Genomic DNA, 16,447 nt, shown 5'->3' on the forward strand with positions numbered 1-16,447 from the left:
CACGCTGCAGGTCAGGCCCCACAGTAAGTGCTGCCCCCCACAGTGTGCCATTTTGTCACCCCCTCAGGGATGACACCCGAGGTGGGCTGCACCCCCTGAACCCCCCCTTCCTACTCCCCTGACAATGACAAGCTGCACTTTGGCTCTGTAAAAAGACAGAAGTGGCACACTTTGTTCCAGGGCAGGAGGACTTTCAGCCCACAGGCCAGTCTTGGTCTGCCAAGGAATCCAATTTAACCTGCAAGACCATTTCTCCGAACCAACCCCACCTGTCACTCAGCTGACATTACTGGGTGTTATCAGCTGATAAGCAGGCACAAAGTTTAATTGTGCTCGGTGCTGGATTGCCTGCTGATAAGTGAAGAGTTCATTCCTGCTGACCTTGAAGATGACCTTGTCAGGGTGTTCTCTGAACAGTGTCTGCCATTCATCAAATGCCCGGGTAAACAGGAATGTTTGAAAGCTCCTTCTGTAACTCAGTGAAAGAGACAGACACAACTCACCAGCGGGGGGGGGGGGGCATTCTACAAATGGGGAACTGCCACTGAAAAGGCACTGCTATGTTATGGGTCAATGCCAACTGGGCAGCCCCCACTGGTGGCATCACCAACTAGGGCTCAACTCTTTATCATAGGGTATGAGATGGTTGATGTTGGAGAAGGTGCTCGTTTAGGTCCTTGTGTTCCAAGCCATTTGGGGGTTTGTATGCTAGTACTAACACCTTGGGGGACGCGGGTGGCACTGTGGGTAAAACCTCAGTTCCTAGGACTTGCTGATCGTATGGTCGGTGGTTCGAATCCCCGCGGCGGGGTGAGCTCCCGTCTTTCGGTCCCAGCTCCTGCCCACCTAGCAGTTCGAAAGCACCCCTAAGTGCAAGTAGATAAATAGGTACTGCTTTATAGCGGGAAGGTAAACGGCGTTTCCGTGTGCTGCGCTGGTCCTGGCTCGCCAGAGCAGCTTCGTCACGCTGGCCACGTGACCCGGAAGTGTCTGCGGACAGCGCTGGCTCCCGGCCTCTAGAATGAGATGAGCGCACAACCCTAGAGTCAGACACGACTGGCCCGTACGAGCAGGGGTACCTTTACTTTACTACACCTTGATGTAGTGTAACTCTACCTGGGGACCAAAAGACAAAGCGCTAATTTTAAAATAGTATATTAATAGACTTTCAAACTATATTGAAGAAAGGGACATTATATCAGCTGTAGAACATGTGCAGTGAATGCAGAAGGTCCAAGTTTCAATACAGTGGTACTTCAGATTAAGTACTTAATTTGTTCCGGAGGTCCGTTCTTAACCTGAAACTGTTCTTAACCTGAAGCACCACTTTAGCTAATGGGGCCTCCTGCTGCCGCTGCGCCGCCGGAGAACAATTTCTGTTCTCATCCTGAAGCAAAGTTCTTAACCCAAGGTAATATTTCTGGGTTAGTGGAGTCTGTAACCTGAAGCGTATGTAACCTGAAGCATATGTAACCCGAGGTACCACTGTACTTGGCATCTCACACCAAAAGGATCTTGGGTAGCAAGAGCTGGCAAATACCTCTCCCTAAGACTTAGGTTTCTCAAACATGAATCCTAATATTGATGTAAAAGTTTTGATGTCTAAGTTTTCACTGTGTGTGTGTGTGTGTGTGTGTGTGCAAGTGTGCAAGTGTGCAGTGCAGACTTTTCCTCCTTGTATTTGTGCATTCCAAACTCCTGCATGGCTCCCTGAACTGTTTGGGCAGTCTTCATCCCATCTTGGAAAGGAGGTTGGAAAACATCAGAGCAAATGCAAAACTGAGCCACCCTGAGAGTCTCAGGTCCCATTTCCACTATCAAATGAAAAGGTATAACTCAGCTATCAGTGCCAGAAAGCAGAAAACGGTCGTCCAACCACACTGAAGCCATTTGTATGATTCATGGACATGTCCTCCCACCATAGTGAGAAACAGATGACGGTTATTATTCCTTTTTAATGTCATCTGTCACTCCCAGGAGAGAGAGAAATGAGCCTGTCTTATGCACCATTGAAGATGGCTCATATGAGAGCAGATCTTTCTGCAAGTCAACCACCAGGGGCTTGACCCATCTCTCCATTTCATGGCTAACAGTTTGCTCTCGTTACAGAACTTCACCTCTTGCAGATAGGCAGGTGCTAGGACCTTCTGGTATCCCTTTAGGGCAGAAGGGATCCCTTTTGTGTTTTCCTAGGGAGGGGCAGTCCAGCTATGTATTCAGGTGACTGGCCATTTTCCCCTTGGCCAAAATAAATGGAGATCAGTATTCAACCCCAAGGAATGCATTGCTTGTCTTGCAACAATCATTTATTATTTCTGTGTCTTGGTTAACTTGCACAGCTTAACCATAGCAGTAAACACAGAAAACTGCCGTATACCAAATCAGGCTGTTCGTTACTCCAGCTCAGTATTCTTGACATTGACTGGCAGCACTTCTCTAGGGATTCAGACAATCTGAACATGTGTAGAGGGCAACCAAGATGATCAAGGGTCTGGAAACCAAGCCCTATGAGGAATGGTTGAAGGAGCTGGCTTTGTTTAGCTTTGAAAAGAGGAGACTGAGAGGAGATAAGATAGCCATCTTCGTTGGAAATGTAAAGAGGTAGATGGTACATTTTATCACATGTGGTGGCAATGCAAAGTGCAATGCAAAAGAATTTTTGGGAAATGATATATAATGAATCGGGGGGGAAATGCTTAAAATAACTTTTGTTAAAAAGCCAGAAGCCTTTTTATTAGGAATAACAGGAAGGGAAATACCCCCAAATTATAAAAATCTATTTATGTATGCAGTCATGGCCGCATGAATATTGATAGCTCAATGCTGGAAAGAGGGGGAAATTCCCACGAAAAAAGATTGGCAAATTAAGTTGATGGAATATGTAGAAATGGCAAAATTAAGAGGAAGACTCAGAAATCAGGAGAATAACAAATTTAAAAATGAATGGGAAATTCATTATTGCATATATGTCGAAGCATTGTATACAAGTTGATACATCAGCAGGATTCTAAAAACATTTGCAGTATTATGGTGATAGATAAGAATTAGATATATACAGACAGAAAATATGACTTGGGCATGCTTGAAATAACCAAAAATAATGGAACCATGGAGATGGTAGAGGGAAGTCACGGGACTGGAAAAATCCCACATTGTGTTATTGTATTGATGTTTATTTTATATAATGTTTGTTATGGAAAAAACTAATCTTTTTTTATAAAAAAAAATGAGATCGCCATCTTCAAATATCTGAAGGACTGTCACATGGCAGAGGGAACAAGCTTGTTTTCTCCTGCTCTGGAGGGTAAGACTCAAAGTAATGACTTCAAGTTACAGGAAAGGAGATTTGGACTAAACATCAGGAAGAACTTTCTGACAGGAAGAGCTCTTGGACAGTAGAATGGACTCGCTCAGGGGGCTGTGGAATCTCCTTCCTTGAGGGTTTTTAAGCAGAGGTTGGGTGGCCATTTGTCATGGATGCTTTAGATGAGATTCCTGCATTGCAGGAGGTTGGACTAGATGGCACTTAGGGTCCCTTCCAACTCTCCAGTTCTGTGCTTCTATGCATCTATGACTTTCCCAGTCCTACCTGAAGATTAGGGATGGGAGATGCCATGTGATAAAATTTGGGCCATATTCAGGCAAGCAGGTATTTCCCATGAATTTCACTGGTAAATCATGGAGGAACACAATCATCCATGTGTATACAGGCTGGTGACATGTCTAGTGACATCCACTGTTGTGTCGCATGCCACACCCACTGGTACGAATTAAACTTAGTGTGGCATGGTGGTATATTGATTTTTTAAACAAAAAAACAAAACAAAACAAAGTTCCGTAATGCAACAGGTGTAAAAGGAATATTGTTAAATGAGAGGGAAGCGCTGCCATTACAACCAGCAAAACTAATACAGCCATCCCCATTTTTGACTGCAACATTAGTGTAACGTATAAACTCAGCTCAGCAGCATAGCTATGGTTTATTAGCTTTAGCTATGGTAAGGGGGACGTGGGTGGCGCTGTGAGTTAAACCACAGAGCCTAGGGCTTGCCGATCGGAAGGTCAGCGGTTCGAATCCCCGTGACGGGGTGAGCTCCTGTTGCTCGGTCCCTGCTCCTGCCCACCTAGCAGTTCGAAAGCATGTCAGTGCAAGTAGATAAATAGGTACCGCTCCGGCAGGAAGGTAAACGGTGTTTTCGTGTGCTGCTCTGGTTCGCCAGAAGCGGCTTAGTCATGCTGGCTACATGACCCGGAAGCTGTACGCCGGCTCCCTAGGCCAGTAAAGCGAGATGAGCGCCGCAACCCCAGAGTCGGTCACGACTGGACCTAATGGTCTGGGGTCCCTTTACCTTTACCTTTATGGTATATAAGCTTTGTTGCTTGTTAACCATGGTTTGTGGTTGGTTTATAAACCACAGGTAATGTTAACCACAGCTTACTGTTGTGTGTGAACCCACAGTCATGTTGCCATTTCAAAAGAAGTATCAGACTTTCAAGGGCAAGCTATACACTTAACGTAATGTATAGATTGCTGCTTGCAGAGTGGATGCCAGGATGTTCATCTAGTCTACAGTCAAGGTACCATCATTGAAAAGATCCTGGACCCTCTCAAGATGACCTTAAAAGCAGCCATTGCTGTTTGCTGCTTGCAGTTCTAACTGGAATATTGTCTTTCTCTTCTCACTCGTGACCTGCCAATTTTCATGTCATCAGCTGCTTTACCACAGAATACTAATCACCAACTGAGGAAGGTGGGGAGGGAGGAAGCATTTTTCTGTAAGCAAGCAAGTTGGCTTGATCCCCCCCCCACTGCTCCCCCCCCAAAAAAAACCCCCCACAACCCTGATTGTTAGACAGTTCACTGACATGATGCTACTAAAAATAACAGCAAACAGTTGCAGTGCACGGTCCATCTTTAATCCTATGTCTTCCGTGACGCTCACCTGGCTGGCCTGTTGAGTTGTAAGCAAGGTAATTTGCAGCTTCATTTTTCTCTATTGTACTTCCTTCTAGAATGAATATAAAAGCAGTGTTACTCATGACAACCACCGTTCATAAAACGGAGTTGTGGGTTATTTTAAAATCCTGTGTTTGGCTACCTCTTGTGGGTATTTCGGGAACAGCTTGCTCATTCTTATTTTTTTCTCTGAAATATGCAGCCTTCACGTAGCAGCTGCACAGTTGCAGGATTTGATCTCTACATTGCCTAAGATTGTGGAGTTTTTTTCTCTCTCCCCAGACTGAGGATCTCTAATACTTTTGCTTAATAGAATTTATAGAAAAAACTCTTGAGGAAACCACTGCAAATTCTCAGTGGAAGGTGGTAGACTTTCCTTCATTGGAGGTTTTTAAACAGAGGTTGGGTGGCCATCTGTCAGGAGTTCTTTAACTGTGATTCTTCCATTGCAAGGGATTGGACTAAATGAACATCAGATTTCCAATTCTACAATTCTATGCTTGTACAGTGGTACCTCTGGTTGCGAATGGGATCCGTTCCGGAGGCCTGTTCGCAACATGAAAAGAGCACAACCTGAAGCGCCGTATCTGCGCAGGTGTGCTGCACGATTTGTCACTTGTGCGCATGTGCAAGCTCCGAAACCCATAAGTAACCCTTTCTGGTACTTCCAGGTCACCGTGGGACGTAACCTGAAAGAACGTAACATGAAGCAAATGTAACATGAGGTACAGTGGTACCTTGGGTTACATACGCTTCAGGTTACATACGCTTCAGGTTACAGACTCCGCTAACCCAGAAATAGTATCTTGGGTTAAGAACTTTGCTTCAGGATGGGAACAGAAATTGTTCTCCCACGGCACGGCGGCAGCAGGAGGCCCCATTAGCTAAAGTGGTGCTTCAGGTTAAGAACAGTTTCAGGTTAAGAACAGACCTCCAGAACAAATTAAGTACTTAACCCGAGGTACCACTGTAGTGTGCTTATAACAAAAATTGCTCAGCTCAGAATGATGCCCCCCGCAACAAAGTAGCTAGAAACTGCCATTCTGATGTGAAAATTTGACTATATATATATATAACCCTACCAGACTGTAGTTCATAGTTGAGTGCAGAGTTAAATTATGGAACTTCCTTCCATAGGAGGCTGTATTATCACCAACTTAGATGGCATTAGTAGATAAGACAAATTTATGGATGAAAAGGCTATCTGTGGATGTTAGCCATGATGGCAATGCTCTGACCCTGTGCTTGGAGGCAGTAATGCTTCTCTATACCAATTACTTGAAAACAGCAGGAGACAAAAGATCTCTTGTGCTCAGATCCTGCTTGCAGGCTTCCCATAGGTGCATTTGGTTGGCCACTGCGAGAACAGGATGTTGGACTAGTTGGGCCATTGGCCTGATCCTGCAGGTTCTCCTTATGAATGAAAAAATTGCTCACTTTTTTTAAATGTATTTGATGATGCATACAAAAGGAAGAAGGTTCCAGGTCTACTCCTAGACATCTCCAGCTTGGGTTGGATGAGTTGGAAACATTTCTGCTTGAGAATCTGCTAGAGATTTTGCCAGTTAAAGCGGACTTTTCTGCACTAGATAGGCTGCAAGGAGGGTTGGGGTGGATGACAGCACCCCAGTGCCACCAAACACATTCTTCATTTTAAGATTTCACCACCTTCCACAAGCACTGTGATTAGGGGGTTCTTGGTTAAGGTGAGAACATTCTACCCTAACCCTGTGCATTATTATCAGATTTGATACCTGCCCTGTATTCTGCCTATGTGTTATTTTACCTGCCAGTGTGGTGTAGTGGTTAAGAGAGGTAGTCATGCAATCTGGGGAACCGGGTTCGCGTCTCCGCTCCTCCACATGCAGCTGCTGGGTGACCTTGGGCGAGTCACACTTCTTTGAAGTCTCTCAGCCCCACTCACCTCACAGAGTGTTTGTTGTGGGGGAGGAAGGGAAAGGAGATTGTTAGCCGCTTTGAGACTCCTGAAGGGGAGTGAAAGGCGGGATATCAAATCCAAACTACTACTACTACTACTACTACTACTACTACTCTTCTTCTTCTTCTTCTTCTTCTTCTTCTTCTTCTTCTTCTTCTTCTTCTAATTGCAACATATTTGAGACTGTCTGTCTGGCCTTCTGAAACAATGGTTTGAGCTGTAGATTGCTACAAAATAATTCAGGATAACCTGGTCCACTCTGTAGTGATTTGTAGTTGCTTGACCTGATCTGAACAGGGCATGAATCATCCCAAATTGCCCTGATTGAATTCAGGATTTGACCAAATCCTGTGCACAGCCCTATGAGACCATGAACCATTGGCATGCCTCTCACTTGCCTGAACAGAGGGTGGAGATGGAAAGGAGCACGTGTATAAACCTTTTCCCTTTGTGCAGTAACCTACATTCCAGTCATGTTAGAAGTGGGTCTTGAGACCTTCAAAATAAAATCTAAGCAGAATTGGTGAAGCAGCAAAGAATTTATTGAATAAAAAACATTCTTGCAAAAGCGGGTGTCCAAAGGAGGCACTGAGCCTCTAGGGCTTGCTGATCAGAAGGTCGGCGGTTTGAATCCCCACAATGGGGTGAGCTCCTGTTGCTCGGTCCGAGCTCCTGCCAACCTAGCAGTTTGAAAGAACACCAAAAAAAGTGCAAGTAGATAAATAGGTACCTCTCCGGCAGGAAGGTAAACGGTGTTTTCGTGCGCTGCTCTGGTTTTGGTGTTCCATTGCGCCAGAAGCGGCTTAGTCATGCTGGCCACATGACCTGGAAAAACTGTCTGCGGACAAATGTCGGCTCCCTCGGCTTGTAAAGCAAGATGAGCGCCGCAACCCCAGAGTCGCCTGTGACTGGACTTAACTTTCAGGGGTCCTTTAAGCTTATATTTCCTATACCTGGAGTGCAGGTTCCCTCCCTTGTCTCCCCATTGGCTGGGTACTGCAAGGTTTGCAGTCTATCACGACTGCCTAATTATCCTATTAACATTTCCCTTATTTGATTTTTTATTTCTATGCATTTACATAGTGGCTTAAGTGACAGATCCGCATCCTGACCACTAACAGGTGTAAGCGAGTTCTATAGCTGCTGACGCTTACAATAAACTGTCTTTCAGCCACAAACTGTCCCATTTATGAGCATTCTAACCACAAGCCATCAATATCTGAGTCGATCTGGACTGCTGACACTTGTCTACTTATTGCAACCACATTCTGACTACAAGCTCTAAATATCTCCAGTTGCCTGGACTTCTGACAGTTGACTAACTGTTACATTTGTATGTGAAAAAGCAACATCCTCATTCCTCACAGTCATCAGAAAGTTGAGAGTCACATCCTTTATGCCACCAATGTTTGCCTGTTGCCTGCCTGTTATTGGCACGTAACTCCAGGAAGCCTGGCCACAAGATAATGTGGCCCTCAAACTTTGGCATTTTTTTTTGGGGGGGGGTAGTTATTCTGATTCAAATGTGAAAGGTAATGTATAGTGTGTGAACGACAATTCAAACTAAGTTCTCATTGACTTCCCACAGTTTGACATGCAGCGGATAACTCTGGAGGAGCTGAAACATATACTGTACCATGCGTTCCAGGACCACTTAACAATGAAAGATATTGAAAACATCATAATCAACGAGGAAGAGAGCTTAAATGAGAACTCTGGCAACTGTCAAACAGAATTTGAAGGTGAGGTTCTCTTGCATATCTCAGGCAGAACAGTTTGTTCAGATCACTCACCAAGACAACTTAAGTCAACTGTGTGGCAGTCTAAGGCATTCTTGCATAGAGACATGCCCATCTACTGCCCCAGAAAAACCAGGACATCCTGTTTCCCCCCACAAGAGCATGGCAGCCATTTTAGGCGACTTGCTCTTGCATGATTTCGGACCAAGATCTCACACTGCAATCTTGAGTTGAATTTTGGGTACACAATTTCACATGGGTCATGTGCTGGAGCGCCGACCCAGAAGGCGTCTTCCCAGATTTGGGCCACATTGTATTGGAGGGTACATAGAGATGCACCCAGATTTCAGATTCTAAATTTCTAGGCTTTGTTTCTGAAGTGAAGGTCCTGGACCCACATGGTTAAAGGCTTTGCAATTATGGGTTGCATCCAAACCTAGTCATACTCAGAGTGGGCCCATTGAAATCAATGGACATGACTGCTACTGTAGGTCCATTAATTTAAGTGGGCCTACTCTGGGTTGTATCCAACTCAATTCCAATCAAAGTAATTAAAATGGACGGCTGGGCTACATTTTGTATGCTGCGTAATGTGTATCAGTAATGATCAAATTGATAAGTACCATACTTTTCCTTGTATTGGACGAGGTTTTTTGAATCTCACATCTAAAAACTGGGGTCGTCCAATACACAAATAGTGGCATGGGGAGAGAAGCAGGCTGTCCGGTTGGCAGGTGTGTGGCTTCCCCCAATGCTGCAGCGAGCAAGGAGTGATCTGGGGACCCTGGCTGGGGGCGCACAGCTTCTCCCGACCCCACTGTGCTCAGGGAGTGATCTGGGAACTCTGGCTGGTGGGACACAGCTTCCCCTGAAGCCGCAGGAAGCGGGGAGTGATATGGGGTGCTGACTGGCAGGAGTGCAACTTCCCCCGTTCCCTGGATCATTTCCTGAACGCTGCGGCATCAGGGGAAGTTGCCCTCTAACCAACCAGCCGATGCCGCTATGCAAAGGAAATGATCTAGGGGGTGTTTCCTGCCTACAGCTTCGTGGGTGGAGAGGCTCAACAACTTTGGGCCATCTCTCCTCATTTTCTTAAAATTGAGTCCCCCCAAATGGGGGGGGGGTGTCTTATACATGGGGGCGTCTTATAGACGGAAAAATACAGTAACTTTAAAACAAAAAGGTCATTATGCTTTCTCTCTCTCTCTCTCTCTCTCTCTCTCTCTCTCTCTCTCTCCCCTAGTGCATTCTCAAAAACAAAACCGACAGACTTGTGTACGGAAAAGCTTAATATGCGCTTTTGCTATGGCCTTTATTATCAGTGTCATGTTGATTGCAGCCAACCAGATCCTCCGAAGTGGCATGGAGTAGCCATATAACACTGTGAAACAAAAAAAACGATCCACGCATGCGCATGCTGTCCGGTGAACTTTCTCCCTGATCAACTTTAAAAACAAATGGGAAAAAAGGAGGAGAGATCGCATGGGTGACAGAATGGCGGATGGATAAGGACAGACGGTTCGATAGAGAACCCCAGGCCAGCAGCATACCTGTAAATCAACTATATCCTCTTGGCAGGGACATAAAAGGGCTGTCTTAATGCTTTAATGGTTTTTGTTTCCTAACGCAATAAAAAACAACCCAGAAGAGCCCTGAATTTTTATTTTTGATTTTTTGGCGTGGTGGCAGGAGATTGGAATGAGGATTCACATTCACCCAGCGGTATTTTGTGGCCACCCAGAAAATGCGACACCAACTGGAGACAGTTTTGCCGCTAGCTATCTTACAGAAACTCTGAAGCATATCTATATCTATATCTATATATTTCTAATGGTTCAGCTTTCCCAGGAAATTGAAATCTATACCACCATAGTAAGCTTAAAAACCATCCATTTTTGCTTATCTTCGTCTGACTTCAATGGTTCTGTTTAACCCTGCTGGCATTGCAGGGGATTGTACAGGGACAATCAAATGCATAATTAACAAATTATGCAGTCCGGAGGATTTTGTTCATTTGTTAAATATAAGACTGTGGCCCACCACCGTTTTGCTTCTTTTTAAAATTATTATTGCACTCCCTGTGTCCACTGCCCGTTTTTTTTTCCATCAGGGTTTTTTAAAAATCAGATGCAGCACCCTGGAGATTTAAGGCCAATGCAAAGTCTTCCTACCACATTTTGAAACAGTGCTGTGATAGGCGCCTACTTCATAAATGGCTTCATATTTAATGTACAGTCAGTCTGTTGACCTTCCTCTAGTCTGTCTTATTCAAATGTTTCTGAACCTAGTCACCATTTGCTCCCGTTTTACAATGCCAATCCATAACTAGAGGAAATAAATTTTAAAAAAATATAGAGAGAATAACAAATGATTTGGGGAGCGCAATAGGAGGCTCTTTAGGGCCTAAAGCCCCATAATGGTTTGTCAGGGGGTTTATTGATCAGAACCTGGTAGTCTGATATATGACAGTCCAGCATCCTGTTCTCTCAGGGGCTGGCTAGATGCTTGTGAGAAATCTGAAAGCAGGACATGAGTGCCACACATCTCTGTCCACCTGCGTTTTCCAGCAACTGGTATTCAGTAGCACAATCTCAATGGCAGTGGCATAGCCATCATGGCTGGAAGCCATTGACAGCCTGGTTTTATAGCTGTCAAAAGGTTTCTTCCAAAGTCTGGTTTATAAGGAGATGTCCACTCAATAGGATAAAACTGTTTTGTACATCTGGGAAATGAAGGCCATTGTAGATGTACATTTCCTTTTGAGAAGCTGCAGTCGTAGGCAATGAGTTTTGCCCAGCTGTTCAGTTCAGTAGTCTGAAACCCATTGACCTGGGAGCATCTAGCTGGTTTCCAAAATCCATGGAGAGAGAGGGCTAGAGATGGTCACCAGCCGTGATGGCTGTGCCCTGCCTCTACTGTCAGGGAAACTATGGCTCTGAATATCAGTTGTTGGAAACCACAAGAAGGGAGAGTGCTCTTGTGCTTGGGTCCTACCTGAGGGATTCCCACGGGCACCTGGTAGGACACTGTGAGAGCAAGATGCCAGACTGGATGGACTGTGGGCCTGATCCAGCAAGGTTTCCTTATGTTCTTCTGAACCATGCCAGGAGCTGAATGAACCCATTGACAAGAGCAACTTTCATTTCTGCAGAACAGGTATTTCTCAAAAGTGGTGACAAAGATGGAGTTTCAAACAACTTCTGATACCTAGGTGTCTGTTGAGGAGTTCCCAACTTAAAGCTACAATGATATACCAGGTTTACTGGGAGTAAGCCTGACTGAAAGATTTCAGTCGTCTTCTTTTTTTACTTAGCATCCCCAATAAAAACATAAAAACTACTAGGTATATATATAAAAATGTAAACATATGGATATTATACAACTAATTATACTTATATTGACAAAATGCCTCCTTTTCAGGCAGTCAATGCACCTGTGCAAATGTAGCCATTTAAGGCATGGTATAAATGGCTAAAACATACCCACACACATTGGTATTATTCAATCATAGTAGCAAATGGGAATGGTTTTAAGGAGCAAAATTATTAGCAACAGTAGAAAGAAATGTGTGTGAATGACCCTCCTCCACATTGGCCATAGTTTTGTCCTCACTGGGAATATTAGAAAACCTTTCTCATTACATTCTGTGTGCATTGTGATCAGATTTGATCATAACACAATTTTTGCATGGGGTTTAGTAATTTTACACCTCCTCCCCTAAACAACAACAACAACCCAGTTTGATGTCAAAACACAGTCCGACACCAATGTAATAGTAAATTTATAAAACCTAAACTGAGACAAAGATATTCATTCACTTTTCCTGCCCCACGCTGTTCCATTATGTGGTTAAATCCAATTATCATTGCTCAAGCCCTGATCCTGCACAGGTGTGAAAAAAGGTTGCAAAACCAAATCATTCTTGCTTCGCCAAACTAGTCTAGAGTTGAGCCTCACTGCTGCAGAAGTATCACAGTGCTAGTTGGGAGAAGTTATAGTTCAGTGGTAGGCAATACCATTTGCATATACAGGTAAGCAGAGCTACATCCAAGACCCTGAACAGTTACAGGCCTGTGTAGACTCCAGGAGATGGAGGGAGGGATGGGCCAACCAAGGGTCTAGATCAGTTTCAAGAGCTTGCATTCAGCATATCACCTGCTTAAAATTTAATTGCACCCTAGGTTACTATTGTTGAGGGGGGTGGAGTAGAAATGTCTCATCACAGCCAGCTTCTCTCATGTTCAGCAACGTCCCTAGAAAGATATTTTGTCAGACGTGGAAACATGGGCAGGCCCAGTGTACCCTTCGTCTTAAGCACATTGTAAGTGTTTCTATTTATTATAGAAGATAGTTTCTTAGAGTATAGTTATGTCGCTGGGTCAGGTTGTTCTGGTTTATTCCAAGAATTATAAGGATTTTGTATTAGAACTGGAGGGGGGGGGGAATGGTTTGTTACCCCATTAAAGCCTTTGCCCTATTCTCACAACTAAAGATCACATTGTATGCATGATGGGGTCAGGGAGAATCATGCTGCCCCCTCAAATTCCACTCATTTAGTCGAAGACCTAAATTCAGCCTCTATTTCTGTATAATAGGGCGGTGCACAGCCATCCCAACCCAGAGACTTCCATCCCCAAATCAAGTCAGAGGTGTGTGTCATGTTTAGTTACGGTTTGTAAAAATCCTAACTAAACATACAGTCAGGTGCTGGGGAAGGAAAGGCTCCTTTCTCCCCTTTCCTGATTGAGAGCAAAGGGACAGGGTGCTTTCCCCCCAAAAAGCACCCCACAGGATTGAATCCTTTGCTCCACAGCTGTTCCCTGCAGGGAAGGCACTTGTGAACAACAGAGCCCTGCAATATAGCTTGTCTTTCTTCCCGCCTCACCTTGCCTCTCCTATCTGCCTGACACTTCCACCCACTGACATCTCCAGACCACCCTGTGCAACCAGCCCTCACCTGAGTCAGTTCAATTTGGTTCGGGCTTCAGCCCAAGCTGGTGCACAGCCCTACTGTGGCAGATTGCCAGGCAGGTTTTCCAATTACATGCAGGTCCTTGGCTGAATGTGAAAAAGATTTGGACCTCGGACAGCATAGACCATCTCTCCCATTGAACGTGTGAAAAGGGCTCTCGTCCATTTTCATTCCTTCGATTCCAGCAATGTTCGTTTCCTCCTATGTCGACAAAACGTTATTTCAAACAAAAGTGCAGGGAAGGTGGGAATGGTGGCAAATAAACCTTGGTACAGATAAAATCAAAGGAATAAATTTTGAAATAATGTCCGTTGCATGCTACCTTTTTTAAGAAAAGAACTTATTTTAATATATACACACATTATATATTATTGCACTGTACAAAGTATATAAAGGGAAGAAACTGCCATATATCCTGCCTATTTAACCAAACAGCAGTGTAAATATCTTATCTGTATAAAAAAAAGTCTAATTTTAATCACTTATGCAATAGTAATAAAGTTGCTTTCTTCTTTTGAGTTCTGGTATCTTTCCACCACCCTTCTCTTTCAGTCATGAGTAGGGATGAGAGAGCAATTTTACTCAGTTCACATTGAAACCTAAATCTGTTTTCCAGAACAACTGGCTGGCATGGGAAGGGACCCAGTCACAGAAAATGACTCACCAGTGAGGACAGGTCTGCTGATAAAAACATGGTGGATGACAAAGCATCACTCCTGGTCCAAACATAATCCAGAGACAAAGTCAAGTAACAGTCCAAGGTCAACATTACAGGAAGTTCAGACAAAGTACAATACATCAAGGCAGGGGAACTAGAACCAAAGAGCTGTGTTGTTTCCAGCAACTGGGAGGCTCAGGAGCGAGCCTCCTAAAAACAACCCTAACCAGAATGAATGAATGAATGAATGAATGAATGAATGAATGATACTTTATTTGCATCAGCCATAGGCCATGGCAACAAAGAACATTGCTATAAACACAGAACAAAATTAAAAATTGATTATATAAAACACTGTTTAGGGGCCTGAATCAGCAATCAAAGAGTGGACCTTATTCTGATTGCCCCAGCTAAAAACCTTGCAACCTTTGCTGTCGTCTGCTCCTGTTGATCTGCCAGGAGAAAATACACTGTGGCAGTGGTTGGGCGACCCAGAATGGACAATAAAAGAGGGGTGATAATCTCATTCCTCAGGTCTTTGTAAAGCGTGCACACGGGGGGGGGGGCATGTGCCACTGATTTGGTGCTGACATCTCCACAGGGACATGAGTGTTTTGTGTGTGGAATCTGTTGGAATCGTCCCTTAAGTACAGCTGAGGGCAATACATTCAGTGTTGTGAGAGTAAAAGCATGTCTATATTTTGGAATTTTAAGGTTATATAGAGCCCTAACCAGAGCTGCTGGCAGGGATCACTTACTCATGGGTAGGCCCAAGCAGACCAATGACTCTGGATCTGTAGACACATTCTGTGCTGTAGCTCTTTCACCCGGACCTAGCACTCTCAAGGACTGGGAGGGAGCTCTCACATTTCCACTGACAGTTCTTGGGGTTCTTCATCAGGGATCTACCTGAAAGGCCCTTCAAGGAGATCCTCAGCATTGAATTGAGGGGGCCCTGCCTGTTCCTCAAGGTCCTCAATCTGTGGGCTCTCTGGTTCATCTATGTGTGGCACCTGGTTACTAACAACTTCAGAAAGCAAGCATACTGATGGAATAACTCTGCAGTAGTCCTGTCTACCACCCCACTGGTGGTGCAGGCAGCAGTCACTAAGTGAACATGACTAGGTAGATCTAGGGAAAGAGATAAAAGTGTGGTGCCCACCATGAGACACCGCAAGGTGGTTCAAGAATGAAATACAATGTATTTGCTAATGGCAACAAATCTGGGAAAGGTCCACAACTTCTCATGCATGTTCAGTCCCCTGATGGAAAAGAGCAGGATTCCTCAACCTTGGCCCGCCAGATGTTTTGAGACTACAATTCCCATCATCCCTGACCACTGCTCCTGCTAGCTAGGGATCATGGGAGTTGTAGACCAAAAACATCTGGAGGGCCAAGGCTGAAGAAGCCTAGAAAAGAGTGATCTTCTGGAGCACAAATGCAGTCAACATAGACTGTGCACCCTAAGCAGTATTGTACCACTTTAAGTCATCATGGCTTGCCACAAAGAATTCTGGGAAGCGTAGTTTGTTCAGGGTGCTGAGAGTTGCTAGGAGACCCTTATTCCCCCCACAGAGCTTTAAACTCAATACTGTTTTAAATATAAAGTATGAGTGTGGCCCTGGTATTGCCGTTGCTGCTCTGCTTTTCTATTTATTTGCGTTTCTAAGCCACTTGGAGACCTTTGGCTAACAAGTGACTAAGAAGTCTGATTGATAAAAATAATAATAGGCACCTGCCTTTATTTCTAAGTTAGCCCTTTATTCAGAATAGTGAGAGTATATACAGTGGTACCTTCGTTTAAGAACAGCTTAGTTTATGAACAACTTGGATTAAGAACGCTGCAAGCCCGGAAGTAGGTGTTTTGGTTTGTGAACTTTGCCTTGGAAATGGAACATGGGAAAGCACATCTAGGTTTAAGAACGCTTTGGTTTAAGAACGGACTTCCGGAATGGATTAAGTTTGTAAACCAAGGTACCAGTGTGTGTGTGTGTGTGTGTGTGTGTGAGAGAGAGAGAGAGAGAGAGAGAGAGAGAGAGAGAGAATGTAGGCCATACAACTTGCATATAAAAGACTCCACCTTAAACCCCAACATCTCCAGACAGAGGCGCCAGCTTCTCCAGAAGATTGAGGGGGCCCGCTGTGACATTACATGGCATTGCAAAGAGTCAGGGAATGCGCT

General features: G+C 44.5%; 1 protein-coding gene across 4 annotated transcripts in view; it reads left to right on the forward strand.

Annotated features, from left to right (window-relative positions):
* CALN1 (calneuron 1) overlaps positions 1-14,125 on the forward strand; it is a 139,857-nt gene extending 125,732 nt beyond the window's left edge. For all 4 annotated transcript variants that reach the window (XM_080983218.1, XM_080983219.1, XM_080983220.1 and 1 more), the window contains 2 exons: positions 8,485-8,638; positions 9,879-14,125. In XM_080983218.1, the coding sequence (XP_080839344.1) occupies positions 8,485-8,638; positions 9,879-10,006 (282 nt within the window). In that variant the 3' untranslated portion in view covers positions 10,007-14,125. The remainder of the gene's footprint in view (positions 1-8,484; positions 8,639-9,878) is intronic.
* The last annotated feature ends 2,322 nt before the right edge of the window (positions 14,126-16,447 follow it).

Source organism: Podarcis pityusensis, assembly GCF_964106645.2.
Source record: "Podarcis pityusensis genome assembly, chromosome: 15".
Taxonomy (NCBI): domain Eukaryota; kingdom Metazoa; phylum Chordata; class Lepidosauria; order Squamata; family Lacertidae; genus Podarcis; species Podarcis pityusensis.